Source organism: Nymphaea colorata, chromosome 4 (genome assembly GCF_008831285.2).
Source record: "Nymphaea colorata isolate Beijing-Zhang1983 chromosome 4, ASM883128v2, whole genome shotgun sequence".
Taxonomy (NCBI): domain Eukaryota; kingdom Viridiplantae; phylum Streptophyta; class Magnoliopsida; order Nymphaeales; family Nymphaeaceae; genus Nymphaea; species Nymphaea colorata.
In genome coordinates, this window is record NC_045141.1 from 26,412,732 (window position 1) to 26,426,911 (window position 14,180).

At 37.8% G+C, this 14,180-nt stretch overlaps 2 protein-coding genes across 10 annotated transcripts; one reads left to right on the forward strand and one right to left on the reverse strand.

Annotated features, from left to right (window-relative positions):
- Positions 1 to 768: 768 nt before the first annotated feature.
- LOC116253475 (peroxisomal acyl-coenzyme A oxidase 1-like) lies at positions 769 to 6,476 on the reverse strand. Of its 3 annotated transcripts, none has more exons than XR_007573262.1 (4): positions 6,022 to 6,312; positions 1,526 to 1,739; positions 1,266 to 1,345; positions 769 to 967 (listed from the first exon to the last, which is right to left on the reverse strand). XR_007573262.1 is itself a non-coding variant. In XM_031628299.2 (3 exons), exons 1-3 carry the CDS (start codon positions 6,041 to 6,043, stop codon positions 1,324 to 1,326), a joined length of 258 nt encoding a protein of 85 aa, XP_031484159.1. In that variant the 5' UTR covers positions 6,044 to 6,312; the 3' UTR covers positions 991 to 1,323. The 3 variants fall into 3 exon arrangements, 1 of the variants encoding a protein (XP_031484159.1); XR_004172442.2 differs by lacking the exon at positions 769 to 967 and adding an exon at positions 6,338 to 6,476 and having other exon boundaries at positions 991 to 1,345; positions 6,022 to 6,199; XM_031628299.2 differs by lacking the exon at positions 769 to 967 and having other exon boundaries at positions 991 to 1,345.
- A 1,128-nt stretch (positions 6,477 to 7,604) lies between these two features.
- On the forward strand, positions 7,605 to 13,979 carry LOC116253086 (ceramide kinase). Of its 7 annotated transcripts, none has more exons than XR_004172393.2 (16): positions 7,606 to 7,776; positions 7,953 to 8,413; positions 8,919 to 9,077; positions 9,152 to 9,319; positions 9,432 to 9,524; positions 9,709 to 9,801; positions 10,118 to 10,229; positions 10,305 to 10,382; positions 10,469 to 10,495; positions 10,622 to 10,706; positions 10,873 to 11,022; positions 11,340 to 11,441; positions 11,539 to 11,916; positions 12,319 to 12,494; positions 12,816 to 12,882; positions 12,958 to 13,030. XR_004172393.2 is itself a non-coding variant. In XM_031627841.2 (16 exons), exons 2-15 carry the CDS (start codon positions 8,192 to 8,194, stop codon positions 13,093 to 13,095), a joined length of 1,872 nt encoding a protein of 623 aa, XP_031483701.1. In that variant the 5' UTR covers positions 7,607 to 7,776; positions 7,953 to 8,191; the 3' UTR covers positions 13,096 to 13,122; positions 13,557 to 13,979. The 7 variants fall into 7 exon arrangements, 4 of the variants coding, with proteins under 4 accessions (XP_049933498.1, XP_049933499.1, XP_031483701.1 ...); XR_007573237.1 differs by having other exon boundaries at positions 12,319 to 12,544; positions 12,958 to 12,984; XM_031627841.2 differs by lacking the exon at positions 12,319 to 12,494 and adding an exon at positions 13,557 to 13,979 and having other exon boundaries at positions 7,607 to 7,776; positions 12,958 to 13,122.
- Positions 13,980 to 14,180: the final 201 nt, after the last annotated feature.

Sequence of the window (14,180 nt, forward strand, 5' to 3'; positions counted from 1 at the left end):
GGGAAAATCTTTTTACCATATTCATCCTTATATGTACGAATTAGGAAATGGCCCATACGCAGATGAAAATGATCAACCTTTACTTCATAGTTTTTTGTCCAATACCAAATTAAAATGCAAAGCAATTAGAAGAAATAGCGTTTTGAATTAATTACGAAGAAAGCAGTGCCAAGATATATTTAAAGGCCTACTCGTTTTGTTGATGATTCTTTATTCTATATGGTTTTCAAGCAGCAAAATAGGATTCTCGGTCTTAAACTTCACATTAAGCTGAACTAAAAACGATGGCTCCCCAATTTGACATACGCTTGTCTCCTAGTGTTTTAGAATGCTTTATTTTAAGCATAATCGTGTAGCTGAACATAAAATGTAAGCAAAAACTTAGGAATAATGGAAAAGAAAAAAAGAACTTCATGTTCAAATAGGATTTAAACAAGCTAGAACTATAAACCTTGGAAGCGGCTTTAGATTGTCGATCCTATACGGTGCCAATTGCTACCGATACACATCTATAACGATGGCAATTACAACCACTATAGATCTAAACCGGTGAAATACGTCGCCGCTAAAGTTCCTATAGCGGTGAACCTGATCGATCACCGCTATAGATTTATACCGGTGATTAAATTGGCCGCTGTGGACCGTCATCGCTGTAGACTAATAGCGGTGTTTTTTGTCACTGGTATACCTGCCTCAACAAAAAGACCAGACATTGTCGGTGCGCCTCAGGAACCGGTCTTTTTATCAAGTAGTTATATTTTCTTCATCATATTTTTGTTTTTGTTTACTTTTTTTTTGTACATTTAGAAAATGTCGGATAAAATGGTTTTCATCTTACAGTAGCATCAATCGACGCACGGAGAAATGGTTGGCACTCAATATTAGTATATCTTGCTCTGGGAAGACCAGTGTATTCTGGCCTCCCATTGTATGTTCTGGCCTCCTCCTCACCTCTTCGCGCTCAAACCTGAAAAGAAACGTTTGGGAGAATATAATACCAGACGAAGGAGAAAGTAGTACAAACATGAAACGATTTCAGCTAGAACTTTTGGACAAGATAATTCCCTTCATTCTCCAATTATCTAAGACTTGGAGTATGGACCAAATGACACGCTAGGCATCAAACAGGCACTAGGAAGGGGTGAATGATCTTCTAAACTTCACAATTGAACAATAAATCCTATGAAATTTTCAAAAATATAAAAGTTATTGCTTTCTAGGTGTTTAAAGTAAACGTATTGAATGAGAGACAAAGTAGAGCAAACCCAGTCACCACGTATTCCACGTTCTTCATCATCAGCGAGCATATACAATTGCATGCCTTTATGCTTTACCTAGGCCACCACTGTATTACACAAGAGTAAAGTCAATAATATGGTGCAGATTTGTTGACAACAAGAAAAGATCACACTGTGATATAACAAAACAAATGAAAAATCAACCGCAAGTTAGAAATCTATAATTGAAAAGAAAGTCAGATAAAAGTTCCTCCTACAACTGAAGGACTAACTAAAGGACTCTTTACTCGCTTTGTTTGAAGTCAATGTGGGGACTGTGGATGATAAATTCATCTGAATTCCTGCCACACGTAGCTGTAGTCTCAAGGTCTTGAACATTTGAACCACGACCAAGTTCTGCCTGTGCATAACGGCCAATAATCTGTATCTTATATGCTAACGGTAACCACTTTTTACGTTGCTCATCAGCACACTGCCTCTTATAGCAAGCACAAACATTCCCTGGAAGAGAGAATCAAAACATCAACAAGAACCTAATTATCTACTCTGAGGACAATCTATAGGGCACCAATGAAGGACAAACACATAACGTATATAATCAAGTTCGGAGTGTATTACTTATAATATAATTCTGCCAGCACAAAGACAATCCTCCAACCAACTATACAAAATCCAAATGTACATCATCAAAGTATTTATATCTTGATCACTGGCTACATCTTAAAACTGCAACAAGTGCATATACCTTAGCACACTTGAGCATGCGCAGATGCACAAACACACAAAAAAGTGTAAATTCGGGATCTTTATATGTCTATGCTTCAGTATAAAGCTCATGAAACAGACAATTTTTTTGAACCACCTGGCATCAAACGCCATTGCAACCATACCACTTTCTTGTCAATCAGACAATACTATTTTGCCAGTGAAACCAATGAACTTTGTTGGACAAATCAGGTCCAAGATGGTAGCAAATATAGCCATAAATATCATTCATGGCCATGTCCAGCGAATCAAAAGCTTGTGTTACTACAGGTTTCTGCGTATCTCATGAAAGTTTCAGGTCATAAAGGAAGCTCAAGAAAAAAAACAACATAGAGAAAGAATATATTAACATTGTCAAAAAGATCTACAAGACAAGAAAAGAAATAACTAAAAGAATATTTAAAATATAAGAACATAAGCAATGTGTAAATTGGATGTAAGATAGTTTTGAAGATACATTGACATTTACCTGTCAATATCAACTTGACTAATCATAGCTTTAATATGCATATTTACAAAAAAGTCACAGATATATATGACCATTGTAGAAAAAACATATTTGTATATGATACGTAAAGCTTGGCATTGCTGGTGTGTGCAGTCCTAGCAGCAGGTTTCAAGTTGAACATCACCACCACGAAAATAGCGAGAGCGAAATTGATAGGTTATGTAAGTTAAGTGCATGTGTTGCATAAATTACCCACAGGAAATGATAGGTCTGAGCTTTATTCGCTCAATCTGATCATGTTAACGCCTTATATGTATAATAACTGTACCATTCTTTAACGAAACAAGCACTTCAATGACTTGGTCAAAAGAGTTTCAACATAGTATGTTGTTCTACTGAAGAAATGTACAATGACAATATCCACAGCAGAAAGGGCAACCTCTATGGGAATGAAACCACCATTAAGAGAGTGCAACCAATTCTTCAAGAAGCATAAGAGACCAAACCATTAAAGGTATTCTAGTAGACGACATAGGAAGAGAGAGTCTTTTATTTTGGCCATTTTCTAGTCCACAAAAATCTGTATCATTGCACACACAGAAAATATGTTCTTGGGCCACCAGTTCTTGCTTCACTTTCATACCTCATTGATCTATAAATCCTGCATTTAAGATAATTAATAATAATTTCTAATTTCCACATGCTAATCAAACAGCAGTTTAAAATACATAAACCTTAATTAAAAGATTTTAAAAGGCAGAATTAGGTAAGAGACTAAATTGGACCTAAAAAATTCACGAGCATATTTTTTATGTTTCCTCAAAATTTCGAGATACTTACCTTTTTCTTCCTTGAAGCACATTCTTACAAACTTAGTCAATCTAGCAAAAAGCATCCAATCAATTTAGGTCCCTTATGATGTGGATGAACCAATTTCGGGAGGGATCTTTAACTGGGATGTTGAATGACTGCCTGAATGTTTCCATCTCAACTTGGATGAAGAAATGTGGTCCCCAAAATCTAGAGTTCGGTTTCAGTGCATGGCCCATACCAAAGCCCTAGTCTATGCAATCCACATATTTGTGGTGTCATCAGGGCCTCACCTGAAACTATGTAATCATTCATTCTTTTCAGACTCAAAATGCATGTACCTAAGATCCTAGGTCCTGCTCCTGAGATTTAAGATCTGAATCATTTAAACGGGATGGTACGTGTGATCATAACCTTCCTTCACAAATTTTGCAATCCCAAATGATCCTATACAAACAAACACATACACACCCCAGGCAGTTTAATATCACTCTCATATACCCAACTTTTTATATGGTGATGCATGCTTTTTTACTTAACGTAATAAATGTGATCTTTCACACTTGTGCTTTTCAAATAAGCCAAAAAAAAAAAAGATCACATAATGCATCAATCTTGATGATCAGAAAACAAGCCTTTTTTTTGCAATTAATTCGAATTAAAGCATGATATATAGCAAACAAACAGTAATGTAAATAGCCATCTTGGAGTGTTTGGATTAAGTCATGAACTGCTAGAGCTGCTCGAAGCTCTGGTGCTTTTCGTAGAACCATGCATAATATATGTTAACTGGCGCGTCCAAGTAGCGCCAGCATCTTGAGTTGAAGACAACACGTTGTTCACTGGAGCTATCTTAAATAAGCGCCAGTGAACTGTGACTTAAAAAAAAAAAGAAAAAAAAAACAATTATAAATACGCTGATGTCGTAATTCCAAAACCAATAGTAGACACTTCCAAGCAAAGAAAAAAGAGCACCTTAATTCCAAATTACAATTGCCATAATTTGTGAGACCACTTCAATGAGATGATTGCTCGACATATTTGTGAACAACACTATCTCAGCACTATCCTCTTAAAACACTGTGAACTGAATCAAATCTCTTCATTTGCTTCTTATCTTCTACTGCAGGATGACAAATGCGATGTTGAAAAATACAATGGATTTATTCACTGCCACCACAAGTTTTCAGATTTATTATGAGAAACAATGAACCATGAAAAAAGAAAAAACAAAGTAGAAAAAAAATCTGCGCTTCAAAAAATCACACTTGCATAAATCAACAATTCTAAATTAGCTAAATATTATGCTCACTCTTTAAGCACATACTTCATACGACAGTAAATTTAAGGAGTCTCAAAATTATAGACTTTGTGAAAGCCGGCAAAGAATTACTGAATGGTACAAAGATCTAAATGTCTCAAAATTTAAGGCGAAAAGGAGGAACCACATTACATTAAAGGAAAGGGGAAAAGGAAAATGTTGCCTTTGCTTTTAAAGGTCAATTGAGAGAAGAAGTCCGCTGTAGTTGTTCACGCGAAATTCCACTTGTTCCTTGAACACTAAAATGTGGAAAACTTCTGCACTCTTGTGGGTTTAGTCAAGTGGAGAGCTTTTTAAGTGGTGTTGGATTTTGAACTCTCATGAACAACTGGTTCATTGGTTCGGTTTCTGCGGCATGATATGGACTGCTGAGTGTTTGGGACGAATGAATCAGCCAATTGAAGGCACATTTTCAAAATTAATCTTGCATTCCAAGTCGATAATTGATGCGGTAATGATAAATTGAAAAACTTCAGCACAATTTCTGCAGGTAGAGGTGGAGAAAGTAAGAGTATCAGAACTCTTGACTCAAAGAACAACAAAAGCAAGGGATGGCTTTGAAGAACCTGACCCAAAAACTTTTACAAAACAATGGAGTTTTAATAAACAACTATTTAGCTGTTAAACAAAAAATAATGGTCATAATTCGGTTAACATTTTATTGTGAGATTGTCATGGTTTTTAACTATACCATTTTCTACAAGCAATCAAATAAATAATATCAATTATACTCAAGACCAAAATGTGATGAGTTATCAGAAGACTTATCCCCATATGAACCCCATATTGTATGATCTACAAAAGGAATTGTAGATAAACTAGAAAGGACACAACATTTATCCTCATATCATATGATCAGATTCGAGGAAAGGTGATACAAGCCACAATATCGCCTTAAACTTTGACGCTAAACGCAGGCCAAACGAATTTCCTGTTGAACAGAAGGGATTTAAAGAGCAGGCATTTGAACCGTGAGTTCATGTTCGAATCCCACCGTCAGATACATCCTCCACGATTTTCACGAAAAAAAAGATAGATAAAGGAAATTGTTACTACTTATAGTAATGCCGGAAACACCATCCGTGATGCTTCATCACAAAATAAGAGGCAAGAAACGGATCAAGCGATTTTCGGAGAAAGTTCTTGAAATAACGAAGAAGGTTTCTTGCGAGAGAGAGAGTATCACGAAGCAGTCGTCGACGATGGTGCAGACGTGCTTCCAACGACCTCGGGTCTGTAGGCGATGGTGATGCATTTTGTTGTAGTGCCTCATGTAGGGAGGAGCCGGAACACGGCGAGAGGTTGCTGTTGGCACAGTAGAATGGCTGGGTGACTCGGGAAGTTTTTTTTTTTTTTAATTTATAAAAACAAGAAGATGCTTTTCACACGAGCATTTCAACAAATAGGTTCAGAGCAAGAATAGATAGGTGAAATCTCACATCTTTTTCTACGAGGATTCATCTTCACATGTGAAAACAGGCTTCCTCATTGACGGGCTTCGCTGCTCCTAAATGCCTTCGTGTGCATCTCCAGCCGACTGCCGATGGGCTCGACGATGGTAGTTGATAATAGTTCATCCCTTCTGGTCCCGTCTGCATCCTTGTTTCCCTCTTTGCCCTATGTCATCCAACACTAAAACCCTCTTCAGCAACAAAAATCCAATATGAGAGACTCTTTGGACAAGAAAAAGGGCTCGACGCCCTCTTTTCTTGCCATGGATAAGAGGGAACTTCCACCAAGAGAGAGAGAGATTACCTGAGAACAATCCCGGTGATCAGGTCGATAACAGGGTGGGTGGTTGAGTTCTCGTTCGGTGTGTCACCTTTGGGGTCCGATGCTATTGACAAACAGTTTGCAAGTCCAAAGAAAAGGCCTTCTACAACTCAATCCATAGCTTCTTTTGTTGCTTTGGTTTAGTGTCATTTGGACTAAGTGGAGTTGATCATGAAAACATAATGCTTTTCCTGTCTGTGGGCTGTGATACTTAGTCCCCGTTTAGTAAACTGTAGTGTTCTACAATTCATCATCGATAAATTGATACATGCTACAAAAGTAACCGAAGAATTGTGTATATGTTCTCAAGCTAGTTCTTGATGTCAAAATTCTCTGTTAAAATTAAAATTTCAAATGAAATGACATAATAGACTTTGTAAGAATACAACGGAATATGCAAACAGAATAATCGTAGCTGTAGTTATTCCAAGGAGGTCATTAAAATTACCTCTTAATGTTTGCAAATGTTGATTTCATTGAATAGCTTTTTATATGGAGCCAATAAATTTTTATGAGGGGGACCCAATTATACTTTTAAATTTTTAACAAGGGCTGGAATATATTTTTTAAATTTTTTTATATAAAATAAATAAAATTTTGTAAAATTTACATTTACATGAACAAGGGTGGGGGCAACATGTAGGCAATTGCCCACACAAAGCTACAAAAATACATGTTTTTATAACACCTTAGAGAAATTTCTCTCACTTACATGTTGATGCCTTTTAAGAAAATGAAAATTTGTTTACCCTTTCTAGCTTGCTTCTTTCTCTTAAATGGGTAGGAAGAATAGTTGGGGGGAGGAAGAGTGGTAGTTGATATATGGGCCAATGGCCATACGGCATGCAGCTTGTGGCTGTTGATGAAGCATGCTGCATCAAAGCCTATTGTTTAGAAAATGTTTACAAAAGAAAGGGAAGCTCCACCTTTTTATTTGCTCGTTTTAGAACGTCGAGGAAAAGGCCATTCCTTTTGGAGAAATGATTAAAGGAGAGGATGAAGGACAATCAAGAAACCATCTTTTATTAAAACTTTAGTTTGAGTTGTTTAATATTAAGTATTGTAGCTTAGATTGTATCCCCATTTTTGTTTTGCTTCTAAAAATTAAGAGAGATTTCAAAAATGCACATAACTTTAGCAATTAAGCTTTTTTTATTGTTAATTATGAAAATCCCTAAGTTTTCTTTTATCTGACTAACTGTTAAATTGGAATGTATGTCAAAGGTTGAGGACTTCCTTGTTCACCTTTATACGTTGGGTTTCTTCGTTATTGTTGCAAATGGGGAGCGTCCATCTGTTTCTTTTTATAGGAATCGCTAAACACGGTAATGTGTCATGACCGCCTGAAGGAGAAAAAGGGACTATTGGATATGGCCTCTCCCAGTAGAGATCGTCCGTCAACGATCTCCACCAATGGGGAGGTAAGGGGAGAATAGCTGGTGGGGGAAGGAAGGGGATTCATGCTGTCATTTTACCTTTTATATCATTTACATAGTCAAATGTTGATTGTTGAATTGAGGGGCCTTTGATCGTCATAGATTGCCCCTGTTTCTGTTAGTAGAGTTGAAAACTTCAAATTTATTAGTTTCCCTTTCAGTTTCTCCTTTGACTGTGGGAGAAGAGAAGAGGGGCTTAATCCTGCCCGAGGACTCCCCACCAACAAAAATGCCTTTACAATAAGGTTGAGTCAATGTGTATGCCCACATCTAGCTATTCCGTTTCTCCATTTTTTGTTGCTACTGCCGTTCGTCAAAGTGGGCGGCCTCTCGGTTCTTCCTGCAATTTGATGTTCTCGATTTTTTCTTGCACGTGACCGTGGGGTTAACATTTCGGTGTATGCCCATTTCTTGGAAACCTATGGAGGCAAACCAAGGTGGATACGCGGAAATAGAGAATATGGATGAGTTTGTTGAAGTTGGATCCCCGAAAACAACTCACGGGCGTCCGCCGGAGGAGGATCGGTTGCTTCTTAATTCCACTTTATTTTTGGATTATGTTGGGGAGGTCAACGTCACCATGGATTCTAGTGGATTGTCGTGGAAGCGGATTGATGATTCGGTAAATTTGTCTTCTTTTGTTTTCATTTGTACAAAAATGTTCATAATTTTTTCTTTTAATCTATGTTCTTCTGTCTCTTGCCTTTTCTGATTCTGGACTTTTTTTTCCTCTCTTTATTATGGTAGAATTTATGTCAGGGTTGTTCAGTTTCCTGTAAAATTTCTTTTGTTAATTCGCGTAACCTGTTTGAAAAACTGGCCTCCAGTTTCAGGTGTGTGGTATTTGTCGAAGTAGTTTGATCATAATTTTCAGTGATTCACATAGCATAAAGGGAATTCACATAGAACAGATAACAGTGCGTGTGCTTATACTTTATAGAGACAAAGACACACATCCTTATCTACCATACGTAAATTGACGATTCTTGTGTCTGTCCTAGCATGTGTTATGGTCTTGCCAGTTACTTTCACCCTTAGCCCGCGAGAGTCGAGCGATGAACTACACATATTAAATCATTGTTCTGAATGCAATTACTTACGTTCATTCCCCTCTGTGTTCGTAGCAGCCGGACAATTCTACTTGTCTCGGGATACAGTTCTCGCACAGGGGACAATCAGAGATCAAATTTTCAGAGATATATGCTGTTGAACTTGCTAATTGTGGCTTGATTCGTGAATGCAGCCTACTAGATGCTGGGAGGTGTCTCCTGAACTGCGACTCAGAGGTACCAATGTGTTTATTTTCCTTCATTATGTTGCAGTAATTTATTGATCTTTTACATTCTATCCTTTTTTGAAGATGCACCGATTTGTGGTACATGGATTCAGAAGATCCAAAACACAACCTTCTCTTTGGGTTCTGGCATCGTACATTTTTGGACATAAAGATTTAAAGGCCTGTAAAACATGGGTAGAAAAAATAGACAACGTGTTGACCCAGGATGTTGGAAGGCCTAAAAACCTGCTGGTATGTCTACATTTCAAATCACTGTTTGGAAGTTTGAAGTTACAGCTGTCTTTTGATGTTTGAGAGACACAACAATGCCAGCCTCTCCGAGGCAACTTTCTTGTGTCTTCAGGTTTTTGTTCATCCATTTAGTGGAAAAGGAAAAGGATGTATGATATGGGAAAGCGTCTCTCCCATATTCACCCGTGCTAAAGTGGCCACAAAGGTATGAATATGACTAAATGTTATTTAAATATTTTCACGCTTGGCTTCTTGCTGGCAGTGCATTGAACTTAAAAATATTTTCTTAATGAGCATTGGACTCGTGGACTACAAACTAGAGAACATGACACTCTCTTGTTCACAGACAATGATAAGAGATGCAGTCAGCTGAAAACATTGTTGTGTAGGTGATAATAACGCAGAGGGCAGGGCATGCATTGGACACCATGCTATCTCTTACAGATGAGGAACTCAAGGCCTATGATGGTGCTGTTGCTGTAGTAAGTTCCTTAAAGTGTTTCTGAGCAGCGTTTTCCCTTTCAAAGGAAGCATGCTACAGTTTTTTACTTAGAAATTTAGCATAGCTAGGCTTCTAAGATGACCTTAGGCTGCTCTTAGATCTGGTCTATATCCAGATTATTAAAGAGAATGCTGCATATGAATGTATATCGTGAATTTTATATCTGATGGCAGAACCATTTCAAGATAAAAGTTGCATTATCGGATCCTTGCTCACTTACACTGGGACTAAATGGGCTTAGATAAGTTTACATTCGATTCAGGACTGTTAAAAAGTCCAATTTTGGTTACTGCCAGGGTGGTGATGGTTTCTTCAATGAAATAATGAATGGCTTTCTGTGTACGAGACATGCAGCTCCATATCCTCCCACACCTGCAGAGTTTTCACAGTCTACTCACAAGGATAAGGGTAACTATCTCATAAATGAGAATTCAGATTCTATGACTTTGTGATTGTAATGTTCATTCATGACATCATTATTAGGAGTGATGCGGCAGGATGATGTTTCTGGTCCTCTTCTTTACAGTACACAGTCCATTGAGTCTGCCTCATTAAATACTGGTACCTGTCAAAGCCAATTTTCTTTAGCTGTTATGACCGTAAGTCAAAACATCAAGTTATAAGATTTTCTTTGATCACCGTTGCAGGTACTGGAGCAAGGGCATTGACCACAGGTCTCCTTTTTCCTGCTGTCCACAGCATAGAAATCATTTTAACCAATCAATTAACTTGCACTTTAAATTTTTAGTGCACATTGAGAGACATAATACTGAGTGCAACGTTTTCCTCGTGCGCTTCAGGCCAAGGTCATCATTTCTCTCTTCCACATCCATGGATTAGATTTGGAATTATTCCTGCAGGCTCAACCGATGCTATTGTGATTAGGTATCACCAATTTTTTACGCAGATGAACGAATAGATTAAGGCTTAGCATGACTCTTTACTCAAATAGTCCGACATTTATGCTAGCATATGCAAGGCTGCTCATTTGGATATGAATTGAATGATTCTGGATGAAAGCATGACCATTACTTGTTCCCATTTTATATAGTTCTACTGGAGTTCGTGATCCTGTCACATCTGCATTGCACATTGTCCTTGGAAAACAAAGATTTCTTGATGTTGCTCGAATAGTCCGATGGAAAGTTAGTTCATCATCCATGGGAGCACCTTCTGTACATTATGCAGCTTCTTTTGCTGGGTATTCTCCCTATATGACTACTGTTCTTTTCTTCTTTCTGTTTACCTTTGTGGAATATCTCTAGTCATGTTGAACTGAATCATGATTGTAGGCATTGAAGTCATATAATTGAAGCACAAATTTAGATCACAATTATAATTACAAAATGACAATAATACAACTGCAGTTTATGAACAATAATGAGCATTATAAATACAAAGGACTGACAGGCAATGGGTGACATAGTAGCCTGTTTCCTGCTTTGAAAAAATTGTGTGCATAGGGACTCTGTCTGTTCATATTTGTCTAAAATCCCAGATAATTTTGTTGATCATCAGGTATGGGTTTTATGGAGACGTAATCAAGGAGAGTGAGACTTGTCGCTGGATGGGCCCTGTTCGTTATGATTATGCTGGAACAAAGGTGTTTTTGCAGCACAGGTATCCTAGAGAAAGATGCTCTGGACACACAAAGCTAGAGTTGTTTTGTCTCTGGCTTCAGCCTTTGGTTTCTTTAAACATATCTGGTCTCTTTCAGATCATATGAAGCAGAGGTCTTTTTCGTGGCATCCAACGGAAAGGAGGAAGATAATAGTGAAACTGGGACCCAGATGTTTCGGGAAAGAATTCCAAATGGACCAGAAAAAAAGTTTATATGCCGGGTGGAGTGTCCCATTTGCAGTGAGGGCATAAAGCCTGTTCAGTTTCTTCCAAATGATGATACATCTCGAAGCTATTCAGATTACAAATGTTTAAGGTGGACAAGAACAAAGGGACGATTCTTAAGTGTAGGCGCAGCCATTATCTCTTGTCGTAATGAAAGGGCCCCTGAAGGAATAGTGGCTGATGCACACCTTGCAGATGGTTTCCTACATCTGATACTGATTAGGGATTGTCCTCATGCTCTTTATCTCTGGTAATGTGATAGAAATTATATTTCAATATGCAGCATGTTTTCCATTCCATGTATTGAAATTTTTACTTGGAACCATGGAAATGACATACGAGACATGTTCCGGTAATCTATTTTACTATATTTGAGTTTCAATTGTGCATGAGCGTCATATAATGTGCTTACAGATCCTTTCCTTTTTTCCTTTTCTGAACATGTTAAGCAAGTATATTAGTCTCATGCAGCTCAAGCTTGATTCTTGCATCAGAAACTTCATGTCTGTGTTCCCTGATAGTAATCTTTGCTTTATTGTACGGACTTGCCAAATGCATCTGCATTTTATTTGTATGACTTTTTTTTCCACCATCATCTTAATGTGCTCCTAGATTCTCAAACATTTTAATCTTTTGAACTGTCAAACAACAGATATTTATATTCATGGAATCGGAGAGAAAAATTGCAAGCTTTGTTGCATGAAAACAGGGGATTTTTCTTTGCTGGATCTTTTTTGGTTGGAGGGGAAGGGGTGGTTGTGGAGGAGGGGAGAGAGGAGGATAAAATCTGATTCAACGAGGTTTAAACATGTTTGCAAAGGATCACAGGTCGGGCAATTCTTTTCCCCAACAGAAGCTTCATTTTCATGTAATTCGATGTATGGTCCTAACTCCTAAGGGTCTTTCATTACTCATCCCCTTGCATTTTGTCAAACACATCATACGAAAAGTTTGAAAACCGGATTAGTGACATCATCAGCTGCCATCCTTTTCATGGTGCATATTGCTAATCTCATCTTTTTTAACTTTCTATCATCACTCTCTCATTTAGGAGACTGGAATTTGATTTCTACTGTATATTATTGACAAGTTCTCGTTCTTAATTTCCAAGAAAGGAGATTGACTTCTTACTATGTTTTAAATGTATAGGCATCTGACTCGGCTTGCAAGAAAAGGCTCTGATCCACTTGATTTTAAATTTGTGGAACATCATAAAGTATGCCTAACAATTAGAAAACTTGATGCCTCTTATTGTTCTTTCCTGCGAACTTATGCATGTTCTCATTTTTAGACTCCAATGTTTACCTTCACTTCATCTGGCAAAGCAAGTGTGTGGAACTTAGATGGTGAACTCTTTGAAGCACACCAACTATCTGCTCAAGTTTTCCACGGTTTGATTAGTTTGTTCGCAAATGGGCCTGAAGTTTAAGAAATTTTTGGAGCGATTTAGTTCCAGGTGAGTAGCAGCAACATTTGAAGTTTGAACTCGATACAGTTGCTTCTTAGGTCTACCGAGTTCATCCGCCGACCTGAATTTGATTGGTGACTTGAGAAATTATTTGATCTTGAAAGGCAAATATTATGATCTCAAATTGTGGTGGGGAAACAATGTGAGCACCTTGTCATCCCAGCTTCTTAACAAGTTGTCTGATTTATGTATGCAACATAAAATTTGTTACATAGCAGGACACGTATGTCATCGGTGCTTATCTGATGCCTAGCGTGTCATTTGGTCCCTACTCCAACAGCTTAGACTCAGATATTAGAGAATGCAGGAAGTTATCTTGTCCAAAAATTCTACCGGAAATGATTTCATGTTTCTATTACTTTCTTCTTCTGGTATTATATTCTTTCTTCTGGCATTATATTCTTTCAAATGTTTCTGTTCAGGTTTGCACGAAGAGGTGAGCAACCGGCCAGAAAATATAGAGGTCTTTCCAGAGGAAGATATGCTTCACTGGCTTGACTGCATCTTAAAGGTCACTAGTTGTGCATGCCAACCATATTCTCCATGCATGGATTGATGCGGCTGCAAGATGGAACCGAGGAGGGAATGTCAAAACAGCAGCCGGAGCTGGAAAGTTTCACTTTTTGACAAAATAAGGGATATTGCTTTCAAGATAATTTAGAAATCGCCAGCCATTGCAACAAATAAAGAGAATGCACATCAAGGACATGTAACCTTATTTCCGTCCTACTTGTAAAGCTCTTTTGATTATCTATCACCCAACTTTGGGCAGATTGTAATAGTTATCAAGAGGTAAAAACGAACAGTTGTTCTTGTCGCTAAATGTTTCTAAATCTTTAATCTCATTTAAGCCTTTACGATGGTTAAGATCCAGGCCGAATATATTGTGACATGACTTGGAAAACTAAAACCGGGTATGCAGCATCAAATTCTTTGGGGTCATTCCATCCCCCCTTCCATGGAATAACCCATGTGTCCTACCTAGGCTCCTGAGATGGACAAGTAATTGTTTCATTTTCCAAGCAAGAGTCAACTTATAAAATGAC